The sequence below is a fragment of the Macaca mulatta genome, chromosome 1, assembly GCF_049350105.2.
Source record: "Macaca mulatta isolate MMU2019108-1 chromosome 1, T2T-MMU8v2.0, whole genome shotgun sequence".
Lineage (NCBI taxonomy): Eukaryota > Metazoa > Chordata > Mammalia > Primates > Cercopithecidae > Macaca > Macaca mulatta.
In genome coordinates, this window is record NC_133406.1 from 68508087 (window position 1) to 68524084 (window position 15998).

General features: G+C 42.7%; 1 protein-coding gene across 2 annotated transcripts in view; it reads right to left on the bottom strand.

Annotated features, from left to right (window-relative positions):
• Nucleotides 1-15998, bottom strand: part of KCNH1 (potassium voltage-gated channel subfamily H member 1) — a 453746-nt gene that overhangs the window by 89655 nt on the left and 348093 nt on the right. For both annotated transcript variants that reach the window (XM_015116791.3, NM_001267017.1), the window contains 1 exon segment: nt 6762-6958. In XM_015116791.3, coding sequence (XP_014972277.1) covers nt 6762-6958 — 197 coding nt within the window.

Below are 15998 nucleotides of genomic sequence, written 5' to 3' on the forward strand. Positions count from 1 at the left end.
GAAGACGACAAGGTGTACTTGTTCAATGCCACCCATCCTGACCCCCTGCCCCAGCTAGCAAATGGCAGAGCCTGGATGTGAAGATCTAGCTTTAAAGCCCACGTTCATTCCAGAACTTCATTAAACTTCACTAAAACTTCCTTAAAAATAGCCAGACATAGCCTGACAGACTACAGTTTAAGCTAATTCATACATAATGAAGCATGGAGCACTTTTATTATCTTCCACCTCCAGCATCAAGATGGGGTTCTGCTAAATGTTTCTTGGGGTACTGGGGAACACCTGAGGACCCATGAAAGACTGCACAGGTCCCTAACATCGCTCACTGATCCTCTTGAGGAAAACGGAAATTGATTTTGATTTACGGTTTGTTGTTCTGAAAGAATTATGGTCATGTCACTCACATCATCTCTCCCCCTCCCCCGACTCCTAATTCCAACACCATGATTTTATTATCTTTTTGGCTTGACAGACTAATAGATGATTTTAATTTCACAGAAGCCCACATATGGAGGGATGACAAGGAAAATATGGGCTATGCAGAGATCATTTTTAAAACTTAGGCTATGATGATTCAGGGGGGAAGTGGATGACATTTTTAAGTACCTAGCTTTAAGGTCTTTCTTTCCATCTTACCAACCTTCCACAGGAATTTGTTCAGGGAGAAAATTGAAAAGCTTTCCACTGCCACTTATGAGCAGAGCTTTCTCCAAGCATTCAATGCTTTCATCTTCTCTTCTCCAGAATAAAATGCTCTTTGGTTAAAGTGGGCTAGAAATGTACATATGGTATTCAAGACAGTTCACTATGGCAACCTCAGTTTTAGAAAACAGGCATTAGGAGGGCCCAGCTTTGAAAACATCAGTAACTATAGTCCCAAGCTCCCTCCCAAACTCACTAAGTTGGGGCTTTAACCAAACTAAAAAAAAAAAAAAAAAAAAAAAAAAAAAAAAAAAATTCATCCTGGAACAAATTAATATAAACAAACACTGCACAAAACAAACTCAATACACAACAATATTGGCTTTAAAAATAAAGCCCTACACACAGAATGAGAACCGCCCTCCCAATTACCTACGTGCCAATTATCCCATGCACTGACTGCTGTTAATTACCTAATTGCTTGTCTGCAGTACATCATTTAATTGTGGTACATTGCTTCTACTGTCCTAATGATCAGAAGGAGAATGTAATTCCCTAGGACCTGGGGAGTGAAACCTTACCTCAGGTTGAAAGGAAAGTACAGCCCAAGTGAAACATTGAGTAAAGAAATAAGGCTGGTTATAAACCAAGGGCAACAAAGTGTGAATTCAGAACCTCCAAGACTGGAGGTGGAAGTAGGGGATGGGCAGTGGGGAGGAGAAAGGGAAAAGTATGTATTGAGTGGTTCCTACAGGTACTGTGTCACTTTTTCTTTTTGTGTGTTTTACTGTATGTAAACTTCTCAATAAACCTAATTAGGGCAGCCATAAAAAAGAATGAGTTTGTGTCCTTTGCAGGGACATGGATGAAGCTGGAAACCATCATCCTCAGCAGACTAACACAGGCACAGAAAACCAAACACCAAATGTTCTCACTCATAAGTGGGAGTTGAACAATGAGAACACATGGACACAGGGAGGTGAACATCACACACTGGGGCCTGTCGGGGGGTGGGGGCCAAGGGGAGGGAGAGCATTTGGACAAAAACCTAATGCACGTGGGGCTTATAACCTAGATGATGGGTCGTAGGTGCAGCGAACCACCATGGCACATGTATATACCTAGGTAACAAACCTGCATGTTCCGCACATGTATTTCAGAACTTAAAATAAATACATAAAATGTAAAAAACCTAATTAGGAAGGACTTGTACTGCCCCTTCTCACAGACAAAGAAACTGAGGCTCTGAATAGTTAAGTAACTTGCCCAAAGGCACATAGCTGGTCAGCAGTCAAATCAGTATTCAAACCTAGTCCTTAGACTCAAAGCACTGCCCTTTCTAGTGAGTTACTAACAGCATGGCTGGGTTAACCCGCTGCCTAACCAAAGCAAAACATGTCATGCTTCCCACACCCAGCACACCCAGCTACCTGCTGTGCCCCTGTCACTACAAGGGGGAAATTTGTCACATCTCCCAACCTGGGGTATTACTATGGTTTTACCATACATGTTTCTGAGTGTACTGGCGGTGGCAAAGGCCACTGGAGAAAGATACTTAGGAGACAACACAAGCCTCCCCTGAAAAGTTAACAGAGTAGAATGCAGAAGCCAAAGAATACCAATATGGGAAGAGCTGAGAGCCACACTTCACTGAGGCTGCCACAGAATATGACACTGCTTAGCCAGAGAGCACATGCCAGGTTTGGAATCTGCCACTTATTAACCAGGCAATCTTGGAAAAGGGGTTTTCTTCCTCACAGGGTCCTAGTTTATTCAATTGAGAAATGGGAATGATACGGTAATATCATGAGGCTGTTCCAAAGATGTAATAAGCTGACATACACATACTGATACAGTGACGTAGCTTGCACAATATCTGGAGTTGGTAATAACTTACTGTTTATAGTCTGCAAAGCTCTGATTACAGATACAAGATGAAACCAGGCCTGGAGGAAAATGCACGTAGACCTGGCACCCTAGAGAGCCAAGGATTTGATGAGGAAGGCTCTAATTCCCCTTCTTTTCATGAAGAGCCACAAGTCACCTCCCTCAGAAGAAACAATAATGCTATGCTTTTCTTTTGTGCTTCCCTCTAGACTCCCTGTTAACTGACCTAAGATCTCAAAATAGCCTGATTTTTCCCTCCAAGAATGGAACTGGCCAAAACGGTGGGCAATTGCTGACCTCTTCACTGGCAGGAGCTGGAGAGGCAGCAAGGCCAGCAATGGATTCCACTTCTCAGAGTGACTGATCCCTCCTTTGCTGCAAGAGGTGCAGAGAACCTACGGCTAACACCTACCCTACAGAACATTGTGCAGGGCAATAACCCTGCGTGAACAAAGGCAGAGGAACTGCCTTCTTTTTACTTTTCAAAAGGCACAGGATAATAAAGAATAGGGTATCAATCAAGTGGATGGAACAAAATAACAATAACACACAAACGAATTGAGCACTCGCTATGTAGCTTTGCACTCATGTGAGCTTTGCAAATATTATCTTATTTAATGCTTGCAACTACCCTACAAGTTAGACATTTTCATCATCCCCATTTTACAGAAAGGAAACTTTTTTAGCTTATCCAGAATTATAGAAGCAATAAGTGGCAGAAGCAGGACCCAGACCAAAGTCTCACCTGGCTCAGACCTCACAAGCAAGAAAAACTAAAGGTCAAAATGCTGGATTTGCCTCCAGGTTCTGTCTCTTTCATCCTTGTCTGTGCCCTCATGTGGCTTTGGAGGAAATGGAGGAAATCAACAGTTTCTTTCTGAGTTGGGTTCCAAGAGCAGAGCTGAGAGCTAGGTGATGTTTATACCCTTGGATTTAGGGGAAAAGGAATGTGGCTTAGAATACAGAGGCTAGAGTAGGACAGGAAGCTGTGATCAGGAAGGCTTTAGTCAAGGTGTCACTTCTGGCTCCAATTCTTTCATTACCAACCCAGCTCTGTAACCTTTCTATAAAATGTGAAATGAGGATGTTAGGGAAGTAGGGAAGAGACTGAATGGTTACCAAGTCATCTTCCAGCTCAGAGTCTTTACTGCACATTGGAGAAGATCTGCAAGATCAAGCAACTCCCCAGACAGACGTCAAAGGCACTCTGTTGTCAAGAATCTTAGCAAATAAAACACTTAATTTTGCCAAGATAGAAACAGCTACAACAATACACTTCACTTTACCAGGAAAAAAAATAGCTACAAGAATAATTCATGCATGTAATGTTCTTGTCTTCCATGCCCTACGTAACTACAAATTAATTCTCAGAAGGACACAACAAGAGACTACAATGGCAATACCAAAATGACAAGCCTCTTTTTTTTTTTTTTCCAAAAAAGAATGGCTATCTCTTTACACAAAGGCTTTCACTAAAATTCCTTTGGATCCATACCAGACTCATACATAGTCACTCAGAGCTGGAAGGAAATTTGCAGGTCAGTTAGTCTGACTCTCCAACAGTTGCCTAAGTCCCTTCCACAATGTTTCTGAGTATGGGTGCCTAGGAGATGCCTAAGTACCCTCATAATAACGAACTTGATACACTCAAAGCAGCCTATTTCATTTTTTTGGGAGTTCTGATTTTTTTTCAAAAGACTTTTTATACTGTGCCAAAATCTGTCTATAATTTTGGTTCTTCCTCTGTACCCTGTGGCTATAAAAACTCCTCCACAACAGCCCTTCAAATATGTAGCCCCTGAGTCTTCTCTTCTGCAGAGCTATCACTCTGTACTTATAGAAAAAACCTGACCACTGAGGTGTCATTGTTTTTGTTGTCATTCTTGTGTTTTTTTTAAAGACAGATTTACTTGAGCCACAATTATTCCAAGAAGATTACTCCTCCAAATAACCCAAACTGCGTATTTTTTCAACCTATATTATCAGCAACACTGAAAGCTGATTATAATCAACTTGCTTTCACAGAAAGAAGGAATACATCAAAAAATAGACTATAAGAGAATCCACTTGGCTAAATGTATCACCAGCAAGCATCCTATGTTCCCAACCAACAGATCAACCAGGAAGAACACTGGATGCACATTTCTCCACCACCGCCCACCCTCCACTAGAATTTAAATGGCCGGGTTTCAAACCACAGAACTATAAAAACCATCTCGCCACAATCTTGCATTTTATAATGTGGAAGTTGAGGCCCAGAGATCCCATCTGTTTCTCCTTGCCATTCTCAAACTTTTATTAATTCTAGGCACCCCACACTTGGTTATGCACTGAGGATACTAAGGCACCAAGCCCTTGCCTTCACAGGTCTCTGTGCAGGGACCCACAAGATAGTCCAAGGGATTTAAAACAGGTTGAGGAATATTGCTGGGGTAGCCCAGTGACAGGCATTGGACTTAGAAGACAAAGGGTTGTTTCCTTTCTCCAGACTTTGTGCAAATTGCCCCTCCCAGTAGATCATCAGTCCCTTCTGTTTGGCAAACTCGTTCTTTGGACTCAGCTCAGGTATCACCCCTGACAATTAATCCTTGACTCCCTTTAGCTGTCCGCCTCCTTTATGCTCCCATAAAACCTTGTTCAAATCACAATCACTGTACTTACCATCTTCTACGCAATTATCTTTCTTGTGTTAACTTTTCTATTAGACTTTAGGTTCCTGGAGATAGGGAACTGAGTATCATTGGGTTTTATAAGTCTAGTCTCGTTCAGTTGGTACAATACTGGGTTTGATGAATAAAAAAGTAAACATTTCAGCAGTTTTTAGGGCTAACAGGGGTTTGTCACATACAGAAAAGAATTCCAGGTTGGGAAAGCAGCAGGCAGAGACACAGCACTCTGAAGGGGTGTCGTGTGCTTGGAGAACTGTGTGGAATTCTCATGGTGGCAATTCAGGGTGGGAAGGGTGGGCATAGAGAGAAGTTGAGGTCAGGGCTCAGGGGTTAAGTTTGGGCCAGATGTGGACAACCACATACACCATGCTGAAATGTACAGATAATATCCTTTCGTCAGGTAGGAGAGTGACAGATCAGATTTTTAAGGTTAGTCAAGCAGCCATAAGAAGGAAGCACTCCATTGACGGCAGACATGAGGCAGGAAGATGAATTTGGAGCCCACTGCATGATCCAGCTAGGGCATGAGGAAGGTTTTTAATGAAGAGCTTTGTGTCCTGAGAATTCTGTGGGGGCCTTGAGGATGAAGGCAAAGTACTGACTTAGATTTGAGAGCTTAAATAGAACCAACAGGATCTGATGAGTAACACGAGGCTTCAGAGAGGGAAAAGCAGCATCAACGTTGATGCCAGGGTTTCCCAGGACAAATTAGACAATGTAAATAGGAACCATGAGACAAGAAGCAGGTTGGGGAAAAGATTAAGTAGTCATTTTAGGAAAGATTCCTATGACAACCTTTCCATATGATTTCTCCAGGTGCAGAGCTATCTTATTATTGTTTTAACCAAAAGAGTTAGAGAGATGAAGTGCAAGAAAATCTGTCGTAAAAACCCCAAAAGTATGAGACCAATACTTTAATCCTCACAGAGACAGATGGAGCAGTTCTGATGATTTGAGAGTGGAAGAAACAACTTAAGGTGAAAAATCTTCTGGTTCTTAAACCACCAATCATTTCTCAACCAGTTTAGTTGGCAGTTGCATGCAAAATATTCTCTAGACAAACAAATTCCATGTCTCTCTTATTCTCTGGACCCAACTAAGTCATTTTCATATCTGTTAAAAAATTATCATTACTAGCTGACAGGCTAATGGCTTCACACTACTCAGCAAATCCCAGTCACCGCAGAGAATTCAGTTTGCAGTAATTAAGTGGCCCCACAGAGCCATTTTGCTGACTAGCAACCTCACGCTTTACTCATCTTTTCAAAATGCTAGGAGGTCTAGATATTGATGAGGGGAAAAAAAAAAAGCCACATCCCTGCCCCCAGCACACACATGAATAAATCCCTTCTGCACCAAAATGGATCCATCTTCTAATCTAGCAACATCCCCTCTCTCCTCCATTTTATAGCAAAAGCCCCGCAGAGAAAACAACAAACAGAACCTCTTTAGAACCAATTACTCTACTTAAATAAACAGCAAAGGGACTTTTCTGGTCACAGTGATTATCCAAAGTGCACAGGGACTGTTCTTTGTAGAAAATAACTGAAACTTTTAACTCACCCTCTTCCTCAGGTTGTATGTCAGAATCAGGTTCCGGGAGAAGGAATGGGAGAAGGCTGTGTAGAATTCCAGCACTTTCTGCAGGGCATCCCGCTTGATCACATGCAGATCGCAGTAGGTCAAGGCCCTCACATTGGCACAGGACTGGGCAAGGGTGGCTTCCTTCCAGAACACATCTCCAAACACGTCTCCTTTTCCTAAGGAGAGAAGGTGGTCATGAGGAACGTGTTGGCCAGGAGAGGTCTCCCCATCCAGCTGGCTTCCCTCTATTCCCCAGAACTGCTGTCCATTCAGCATTCTGCAGATTGGGCTCAGAAAAGGGAAACACTATTTTAACGTGAACCTTAACAACATGCAGTTTAAGAAATGTTTAAGTAGCAGTTAACACATGCCAAAGTTTAATCACTTTGAAATCATTTATGTCACCTCCTCGAAGGGTTATCTTGATCATCCTATCCAAAACAGGACACACACGCCCATTATTCTGTATCACACCCCTTTTCTCCCCCATAACACTAATCATAATCTTTCATTATATTACTTGTTCACTGGTTTATTGCATGTCTTTCAACTTGATAGCTCATGTGTCTTATTCATCCACATAACACAGTGCCTGCACATGGTAGGAGCTCAACCAATATTTATAGGCAGAAATAAAGAACGGAGGTAGACTGTGGTGGGTCTATACTAGTGTGACTGAGAGGTGAATATTTAAGGGAGCATGTGGACTCTTCATCAGCGATCTAATGAGCAAGAGAGGTCTCTCTCTGGGATGATTCACATGCAAGAAGTCAGACAGAGTTCTTTCCTTACCACAGTGTGTCCACCACCCTAAGGTTTATGTTTGTATGGTGCCTCTTTCTCATCCTCTCTCCCATACCTCCTTCCACAGCATGTTCCTTACCCTTGCTAAATGTCCTCCTGGTGGTATTAAAATATGGGCCCTATATAAATGGCATCTCCAGGATCCTCTCTATCCCTAGCATTCCACAAGAATACATTTAATAAGTCAATAGAATAATGCTATGGACTGAATGTGTGTGCCCCTCCCCCTTAATTCATATGTTAAAATCCTAACCCTCAGTGCAATGATATCAGGAAGCGAAGCCTTTGGGAGGTAATTAAGTCACGGGGGTGGAGCGTCTCATAAATGGGATTAATGTCCTTATAAAAGGGACTCCTAAGAGCTCTCCTGTGCTCTTTCTATCATGTGAGGATACAATGAGAAATAGGCAGTCTGCAAACCAGAAGGGGGCCCTCACCAGAACCTGACAATGCCAGCCCCTGGTCTCAGACTTCCAGCTTCCAGAACTGACAGAAATAAATTTCTGTTGTTTATAAGTTACCCAGTCTATGGTATTTTGTTATAGAAGCCCAAATTAAGACAAGTACTAATCCCATATAGCCATATTCTGGGTCAAAGCTTTATCAGTCGTCTTTAACCATCTGCTTTTCACACCTAGGGATATTCTTCCTACCTTTGCCAGCAAGCAACATTTTAACATATGTCAAATGCAAAGCCTAATTCATTTCTGGCATAGCCTCTGGTTATAAATAGTTTAAAATGTTGTTTATCTTGCCTCTAAATTTTCAGCACGATAAACACAAATTTGAATCCCCAGGGAGCCAACGAGGAGTACGCAGGAGGAAGGGGAAAATGCTACCAAGGGTGAAAAGTAATGTATTCAAGGGAGTTGTCAGCCTGTGCATCCAGATAGGCCAAGCTCCACAGCTGAAATCAAAGGACCTGTAGCTCAGTGTGTTTAACAGGCCAGCTGTTTTCCTGATTAAAGCTAAGGAGATAATTATACTTCCAAGTACATGGATAGAACTTGACTTTACCTCAAACATCAAAAAGTGTCCATTCTAAGTATGTAAGATAGCTGTGGGCACAGCCTTCCCTAAGCACCTCCAAAATGTGAGCTGAAAAACATTTATACTAGACATATTACTTCACAGTTCTCTATGTGTTTGTGGTTCTAATTTACGAAGATGGTTTTACTGAGTCAATGTGAATAGGATACATACTTGGGGTAGCTTCTAGGCAAATACGTCTTTAAAACTGTGCTACTTAGATTCCCTAACTAAGTTCTTTTTTCAAACATCTGTAACATAGGTGGCTCATTTAGGGCTGGGGTCAGTAAAGGGGAATGTTTCTCTCTGTAGGACGCTAACTGGCTTCCACGGAAATAGGCTCATTTATTGTGTACTCCCCAGTACTCAGTTCTAACCAACAAAGCTGGCCAATTCATTTGTAAATGTTATATGTATTAAGCATTCTATAACCTCCCTACACTGCCCACAATGGCTTATGCACCCTTCATATTTGTGTCATCTTGTTCCTCAAGGGAACGTCCTTCCTCCAGAACATTATGGTAGGTAGTTAAAAATAGGCGCTACCCATTCTTTTCCCCGCAGTACACACATGCTGCAACTCCCATCAAGAGGTGAAGTCTAATTCCCTCCCCTTGAATCTGGACTGGCCTTAGTCACTCCCTGGCCTCAACCAATAGAATGTGGAAGAAGCGATGTTCTGGGATTTTGAGTCAAGGTCATAAGAAGCCTTGCAGCCTCCGCCTGGATCTCTGAGAACACTCATTCTTGGGACTGTCCCTCTTGGAACCCAATCAACAAGTGAGAAGCACAAGCCACACAAGAGGTCACATGTGTGTGCTGGGGCCCACAGCCCAGCCGAGCTCTCAGCTGACAGTCTCAACTGCCAGTCATGTCAAGAAGCCATCTTAGTTGTCCTGCTCAGTCCAGCCTTCAGATGACTACAGCCCCAGTCAATGCCTGACTGCACCCACATGTCGGAAGTGCAAGTGACAACCAACCAGCTGAGCTAAACAACCCACAGAATGGAAGAGACAATAATAAGTTTCTTAAGCCATTAAATGTAGGAGTGGTTTGCTACACAGCAATAGAGAGCCAGAATACACAGAATCATGGAGCTTGAGACCAGTCTGGGCAACAAAGCAAGACATCGCCTTTACAAAAAAATGAAAAATAGCTGGGCATGGTGGCATGCACCTGTAGTTCCAACTACTCACGAGGCTGAGATGGGAGGATTGCTTAAACCCAGGAGTCCAGGAGTTTGAGACTGCAGTGAGCTATAACTGGGCACTCCAGCCTGGGCTACAGAGCAAGACCCTGTCTCAAAAAAAATTACCTGCTAGGTTATGTAATATTCCAGCAGAACATCACAAATCATCCCAACTCTGAGCTAGCATCCCCCTCTTCCTTCCCTGAAAGAACTATACAAGACAGAGCAAGGGGTGGCTCTAAGAGGGGCAGATTTTCCTCTGGAAGCGTTTGAATGTCTGTGAGAAAAATGTAGAATGTATAAAACCTGCAGTCTCCTATTGGGATGAAATGTGTTATAAGCCAGCACTATTGAGAGTAGAAGCTAGTTGATAATCTTGCCTGATTTGTATTAAGATTACTTCATCTAAACAAGACCAAAATACATGAGTGTTATACTTTTCAGATGAATTTGGGAGTCATTTTTCTAATTACAAAAGAAACTATTAGGTAAAAGAGTAGCACTGCATGTGCATGTAATTATAAATATATCTATAAAATTTCAGTTTATAAGCAACTCTTCAGGGGCATACCTATTGCATAAAATAAGGGGCAACCATATTGTGGTTGGAATACACCATGAAATAAATGCATCTGTAGAAATGACAATATTCCCATTATGAAACATTTTCCAATCACAGGTTTTGACAGAAAAAATAAATGGAGGGTAGTTCCTACCACAAAAAGTATTTCACGGTAAGATAATCATGATTAATCTGTAGGGTCTAAGAGTCTCAGTATTGTCAAAACTTGAGTTGATTTTCAACCCAAATTGAAAATCATATAACTTTACTTCCTGTCAAGGCGGTAGTTTTGGTATAAATTATCTGTTAGTGAGATTTAAGAATGTAATATCAGAGGACCTGTCAGATCCAAAACAAACTCAGGATTATTCTGGCAAATGCAAAATGTTTTTATGACACACATAACTTGGGAGAACTGTCAAGGGGAAGGAGACAGAACATTTGGCAAGCTGCTCATAAGTTACACACAATGCTGGAAATAATGAGTTCCCAGGTCAGGGTTGCAAATCAGAAGCCCGGACAAGCACTACACCCACATTTGTTTCTCATTTGCCAGTGTGTGAAATGATCATTCACTCAAGAACAAAAGGTACCCCAATGCACTCAGCAATCAAGCTACTGGAGGCAATCAGCCTATTGATTTATTTATTACACTGAGGCTCTGGGTGCAGAATGTTAAAACCTAATGTTCCAAGTCTCTAAAATACTAACATTCTAAGAGGACATTCTGAGCTGGGGGGAAAAAAAAGAGGGAAGTAAGGAAAGGCAGGCTAATTAAAACTCCAGGCAAACATCTCAGTAATAATTAATCCTCCTCCTCCTCCCGTCAATTATATGCAGCTGTCTTTACTGAACCTCCAATTCTGCAGTGGACTCTAAACAGCCCTATGGGGTACCAACATAGGACTGAAGAACATCCACAAAACATAGCTGGGAAGTGGGACACAGGGCTGAGGTGGCACAGGGCCAGGGAGGGGCACAGCACAGAAGAAAACCAAGTCCCTGCAGGCAATTTGGTTTAATGAAGGGCAAAGGCTAGAACAGCCAGCCACTTGAGGAAGCTGAAGGGGGGTGAGTGGGGTGAAATGGGATTGCCATGGTGAATTCAAGAGATGCTGGAACTCTGGGACCCTGGAAGGATCAATAGCCTTCCTGAGGTTAAAGAGTTGCAGGGAAGCAATTCTGATCTGAACTCTACAACTAAGTCTTGGAACCCTCGAGAGAAGGCACTGTTTATTCAAAGACAGGCTCTGAGTGAGCTTGGCAGACCTGGGAAATCAGAAAAAAATGAAATTTCTGGCTGCTTGTCTTCACTATTCCCTATTATATGCTCTTTTAAGGACAATCTCACAGTGTTATAATGTACTCCACAAAATATAATTCTAATATTAAACTATCTGCTATTAAGATCATTATTTCTAGACCCAAACCAATTTAAACAAATTCATTCAGTCATTCATGCAACTTTTGCCAGGCACGGTTCTAGGGGCTGAGGTGTAACAGCAGAACAGCAGATACAGTAAGGGAAGGAGATGCAGGTGACTATAATGTGTTAGGGCCTATAACAAGGCAGAGTCCAGGAGGTGTATCCAGCTCAAGTTCAAGGGATAAGGGAAGTCTTCCAAGATTTGATGTCTGAGTCGCAACCTGCAGGATGAGTTCAAGTTAAGCAGCATAAAGCTGAAGCATGGAGATGATTCCAGGCAGAGGGATCAGCATGAGAAACGCCTTAAGGCACAAAGATCTGCCTCTTTAGCAAAACTGAAAAGCTATGGCCAGGCGTGGTGGCTCACACCCATAATCCCAGCACTTTGGGAGGCCGAGGTGGGTGGATCACGAGGTCAGGAGATCAAGACCATTAGCTAACACAGTGAAACCCCGTCTTTACTAAAAATGCAAAAAAAAAAAAAAAAAAAAAAAAAAAAAAATTAGCTGGGCGTGGTGGTGGTGGTGGGTGCCTGTAGTCCCAGCTACTCGGGAGGCTGTGGCAGGAGAATGGCATGAACCTGGGAGGCAGAGGTTGCAGTGAGCTGAGATTGCACTCCAGTCTGGGCGACAGGGCGAGACTCCGGCTCAAAACAAAACAAACAAAACAAAAAAAACTGAAAAGCCATTTGGAAGCCTCAGAACCACCCCGTATTTTGAATTATCTGTTCCTTCATTCACCTGTAGAAATGAGAGTTATATTTTGTAATCCTTGGAGGAAAGTGCCTGGTTTCCTTATTTGGCAGCAAACTCACCTCAGCACCTTCCACACTGTACACTGAGAGTGAGAAACACCGGCTTGTTGAGTGAGTAGCTCTTTAAAGGTTTAGATCCACTACTCTGTTGGGGGCTTCTCTGGGAGGCTGAGAGAGGTGCCAGAAACACGGAGTACAGTAAGGTTTGCCCTCCTCCCCCTACCCCACTGCCTTTACTCCTCTTCCCTAGGGTATCAGGAAGTCCTTTGTCCTTATGCCATTTCAGGACAAGAGGGGTTTTTTCACTCACTTCATCAGGATGATGAAATGCAGCTGCAGAGACCTGACATCGCTGAGAGAGGCTCTGAGGAAGGGGCATCCTCTCTCCTGGCCCAAGAGAAAAACTGCTTAAAAGACAGATAAAGGGAGCTGGGTTAATCTTTCCAGGAAAGCCCTAAGCAGAATGTGTGCATACTCACTGACTAGATAGCTCAGGAAGACAATGACAAGGGCTCAGTTCTCAGACCACCTGGATTATACCACATACCAGGCCCTCTCTTCAGTTAGTGAAGCCATGACTAACACAAAAAGAGAATATGCCCAAATCTCCTCCTCCCCAGTACTGCCCTCAACACGTTTTCCAATAACTTGATCATCTATTCTTTCAATATGAGTTTTGGGGCCAGACAAGCTGGCTGCAAGCCCAGGTTCAACCCATTGAGGGCTCGTGCTGGCCCCTGCTGGACTTCTCCTCCCACTCCCTGCCCTCCAGTCACATTGGGAGTCTTGGAGTCCCTCTAAGTTTGGCTCCTGTCTCACATTAGGGTTTTCCCCGCACTGTCCAGACACTTCACCCTACACCTTGGCCTGGATGATGCCTGCTCATCCTTCAAAATATGCCTAAACCTCCTCTCTGATCCCTTGAGCAGAGTAGCTCCGTATTATGTATGTCCTTTTCACTCTGTTTCCCCCTGGAAACACCCATCGTACTTGGAACTGCTGCATACCCAGCACTGTCTCTGGTACATGGCAGGCACTCAATGGTTGTTGAATGTATACGTAAATGAACAGCACTGGGCATCTTATTGAATCTCTCTCAGTCTCAGTTTACTCAACTATAAAATGTGGCTAATCATACCAACCTGCTATGGTCTGAATATTTCTGTCCCTGCCCCCTCAAATTTATATGCTAAAACCCTAACTCCCAATACAGTGGTATTTGGAGGTGAGATCTGTAGGTGGTAACTGGATCATGAAGATAGAACCTTTATGATTAAGATGACTGCCCTGGCCAGGCACAGTGGCTCACACCTGTAATCCCAGATCAACAGAATATACATTCTTCTCAGCACCACATCACACTCATTCCAAAACTGACCACATAGTTGGAAGTAAAGCACTCCTCAGCAAATGTAAAAGAACAGAAATTATAACAAACTGTCTCTCAGACCACTGTATCAGCAGTGGAGGTTGACATCTGAAAACGGACAGACTGCCTATACAAGTGGGTCCTGAGTAGCCTAACTGGGAGACATCCCCCACTAGGTGCAGACCGACACCCCACACCTCACACAGTGGGGTACATCCCTGAGATGAAGCTTCCAGAGCAAGAATCGGACAGCAACACTCGCTGTTCAGCAATATTCTATCTGCTACAGCCTCCACTGCTGATACCCAAACAGGGTCTGGAGTGGACCTCAAGCAAACTCCAACAGACCTACAGCTGAGGGTCCTGACTGTTAGAAGGAAAACTAACAAACAGAAAGGTTACCCACACCAAAACCCCATCAGTACGTCACCATCATCAAAGACCAAAGGCAGATAAAACCACAAATATGGGGAAAAAGCAGGGCAGAAAAGCTGGAAATTCAAAAGTCAGAGCGCATCTCCCCCTCCAAAGGAACGCATCTCATCACCAGCAAGTGAACAAAGCTAGACAGAGAATGACTTTGACGAGTTGAGAGAAGAAGGCTTCAGTTGATCAAACTTCTCAGAGCTAAAGGAGGAACTACGTAACCAGCACAAAGAAACTAAAAACCTTGAAAAAAGAATGGATGAATGGATAATTAGAATAATCAATGCAGAGAAGATCTTAAAAGAACTGATAGAGATGAAAACCGTAACACGAGAACTACATGACAAATGCACAAGCTTCAGTAACCAACTCGATCAACTGAAAGAAAGAGTATTGGCGATTGAGGATCAAATGAATGAAATGAAGTGGGAAGAGAAGTGTAGAGAAAAAAGAGTAAAAAGAAATGAACAAAGCCTCCAAGAAATATGGGATTATGTGAAAAGACCAAATCTATGTCAGATTGGGGTTCCTGAAAGTGACGGTGAAAATGGAACCAAGTTGGAAAACACTCTGCAGGATATCATCCAGGAGAACTTCCCCAATCTACTAAGGCAGGCCAACATTCAAATTCAGGAAATACAGAGAATGCCACAAAGATACTCCTCAAGAAGAGCAACTCCAAGACACATAATTGTCAGATTCACCAAAGTTGAAATGAAGGAAAAAATGTTAAGGGCAGCCAGAGAGAAAGGTCGGGTTACACACAAAGGAAAGCCCATCAGACTAACAGCAGATCTCTCAGCAGAAACTCTCCAAGGCAGAAGAGAGTGGGGGCTAATATTTAACATTCTTAAAGAAAAGAATTTTCAACCCAGAATTTCATATCCAGCCAAACTAAGTTTCACAAGTGAAGCAGAAATAAAATCCTTTACAGACAAGCAAATGCTTAAGAGATTTTGTCACCACCAGGCCTGCCCTACAAGAGATCCTGAAGGAAGCACTAAACATGGAAAGGAACAACAGGTACCAGCCATTGCAAAAACATGCCAAAGTGTAAAGACCATCGAGGCTAGGAAGAAACTGCATCAACTAACGAGCAAAATAACCAGCTAATATCACAATGACAGGATCAAGTTCACACATAACAATGTTAACCTTAAATGTAAATGGACTAAATGCTCCAATTAAAAGACACAGACTGGCAAATTGGATAAAGAGTCAAGACCCATCAGTTTGCTATATTCAGGAGACCCATCTCACATGCAGAGACATACATAGGCTCAAAATAAAGGGATGGAGGAAGATCTACCAAGCAAATGGAAAACAAAAAAAAGCAGGGGTTGCAATCCTAGTCTCTGATAAAATAGACTTTAAACATCAAAGATCAAAAGAGACAAAGAAGGCCATTACATAATGGTAAAGAGATCAATTCAACAGGAAAAGCAAATTATCCTAAACATATATGCACCCAATACAGGAGCACCCAGATTCATAAAGCAAGTCCTTAGAGACTTACAAAGAGACTTAGACTCCCATACAATAATAATCGGAGACTTCAACACCCCACTGTCAACATTAGACAAATCAACGAGACAGAAAGTTAACAAGGATATCCAGGAATTGAACTTAACTCTGCACCAAGCGAACCTAATAGACA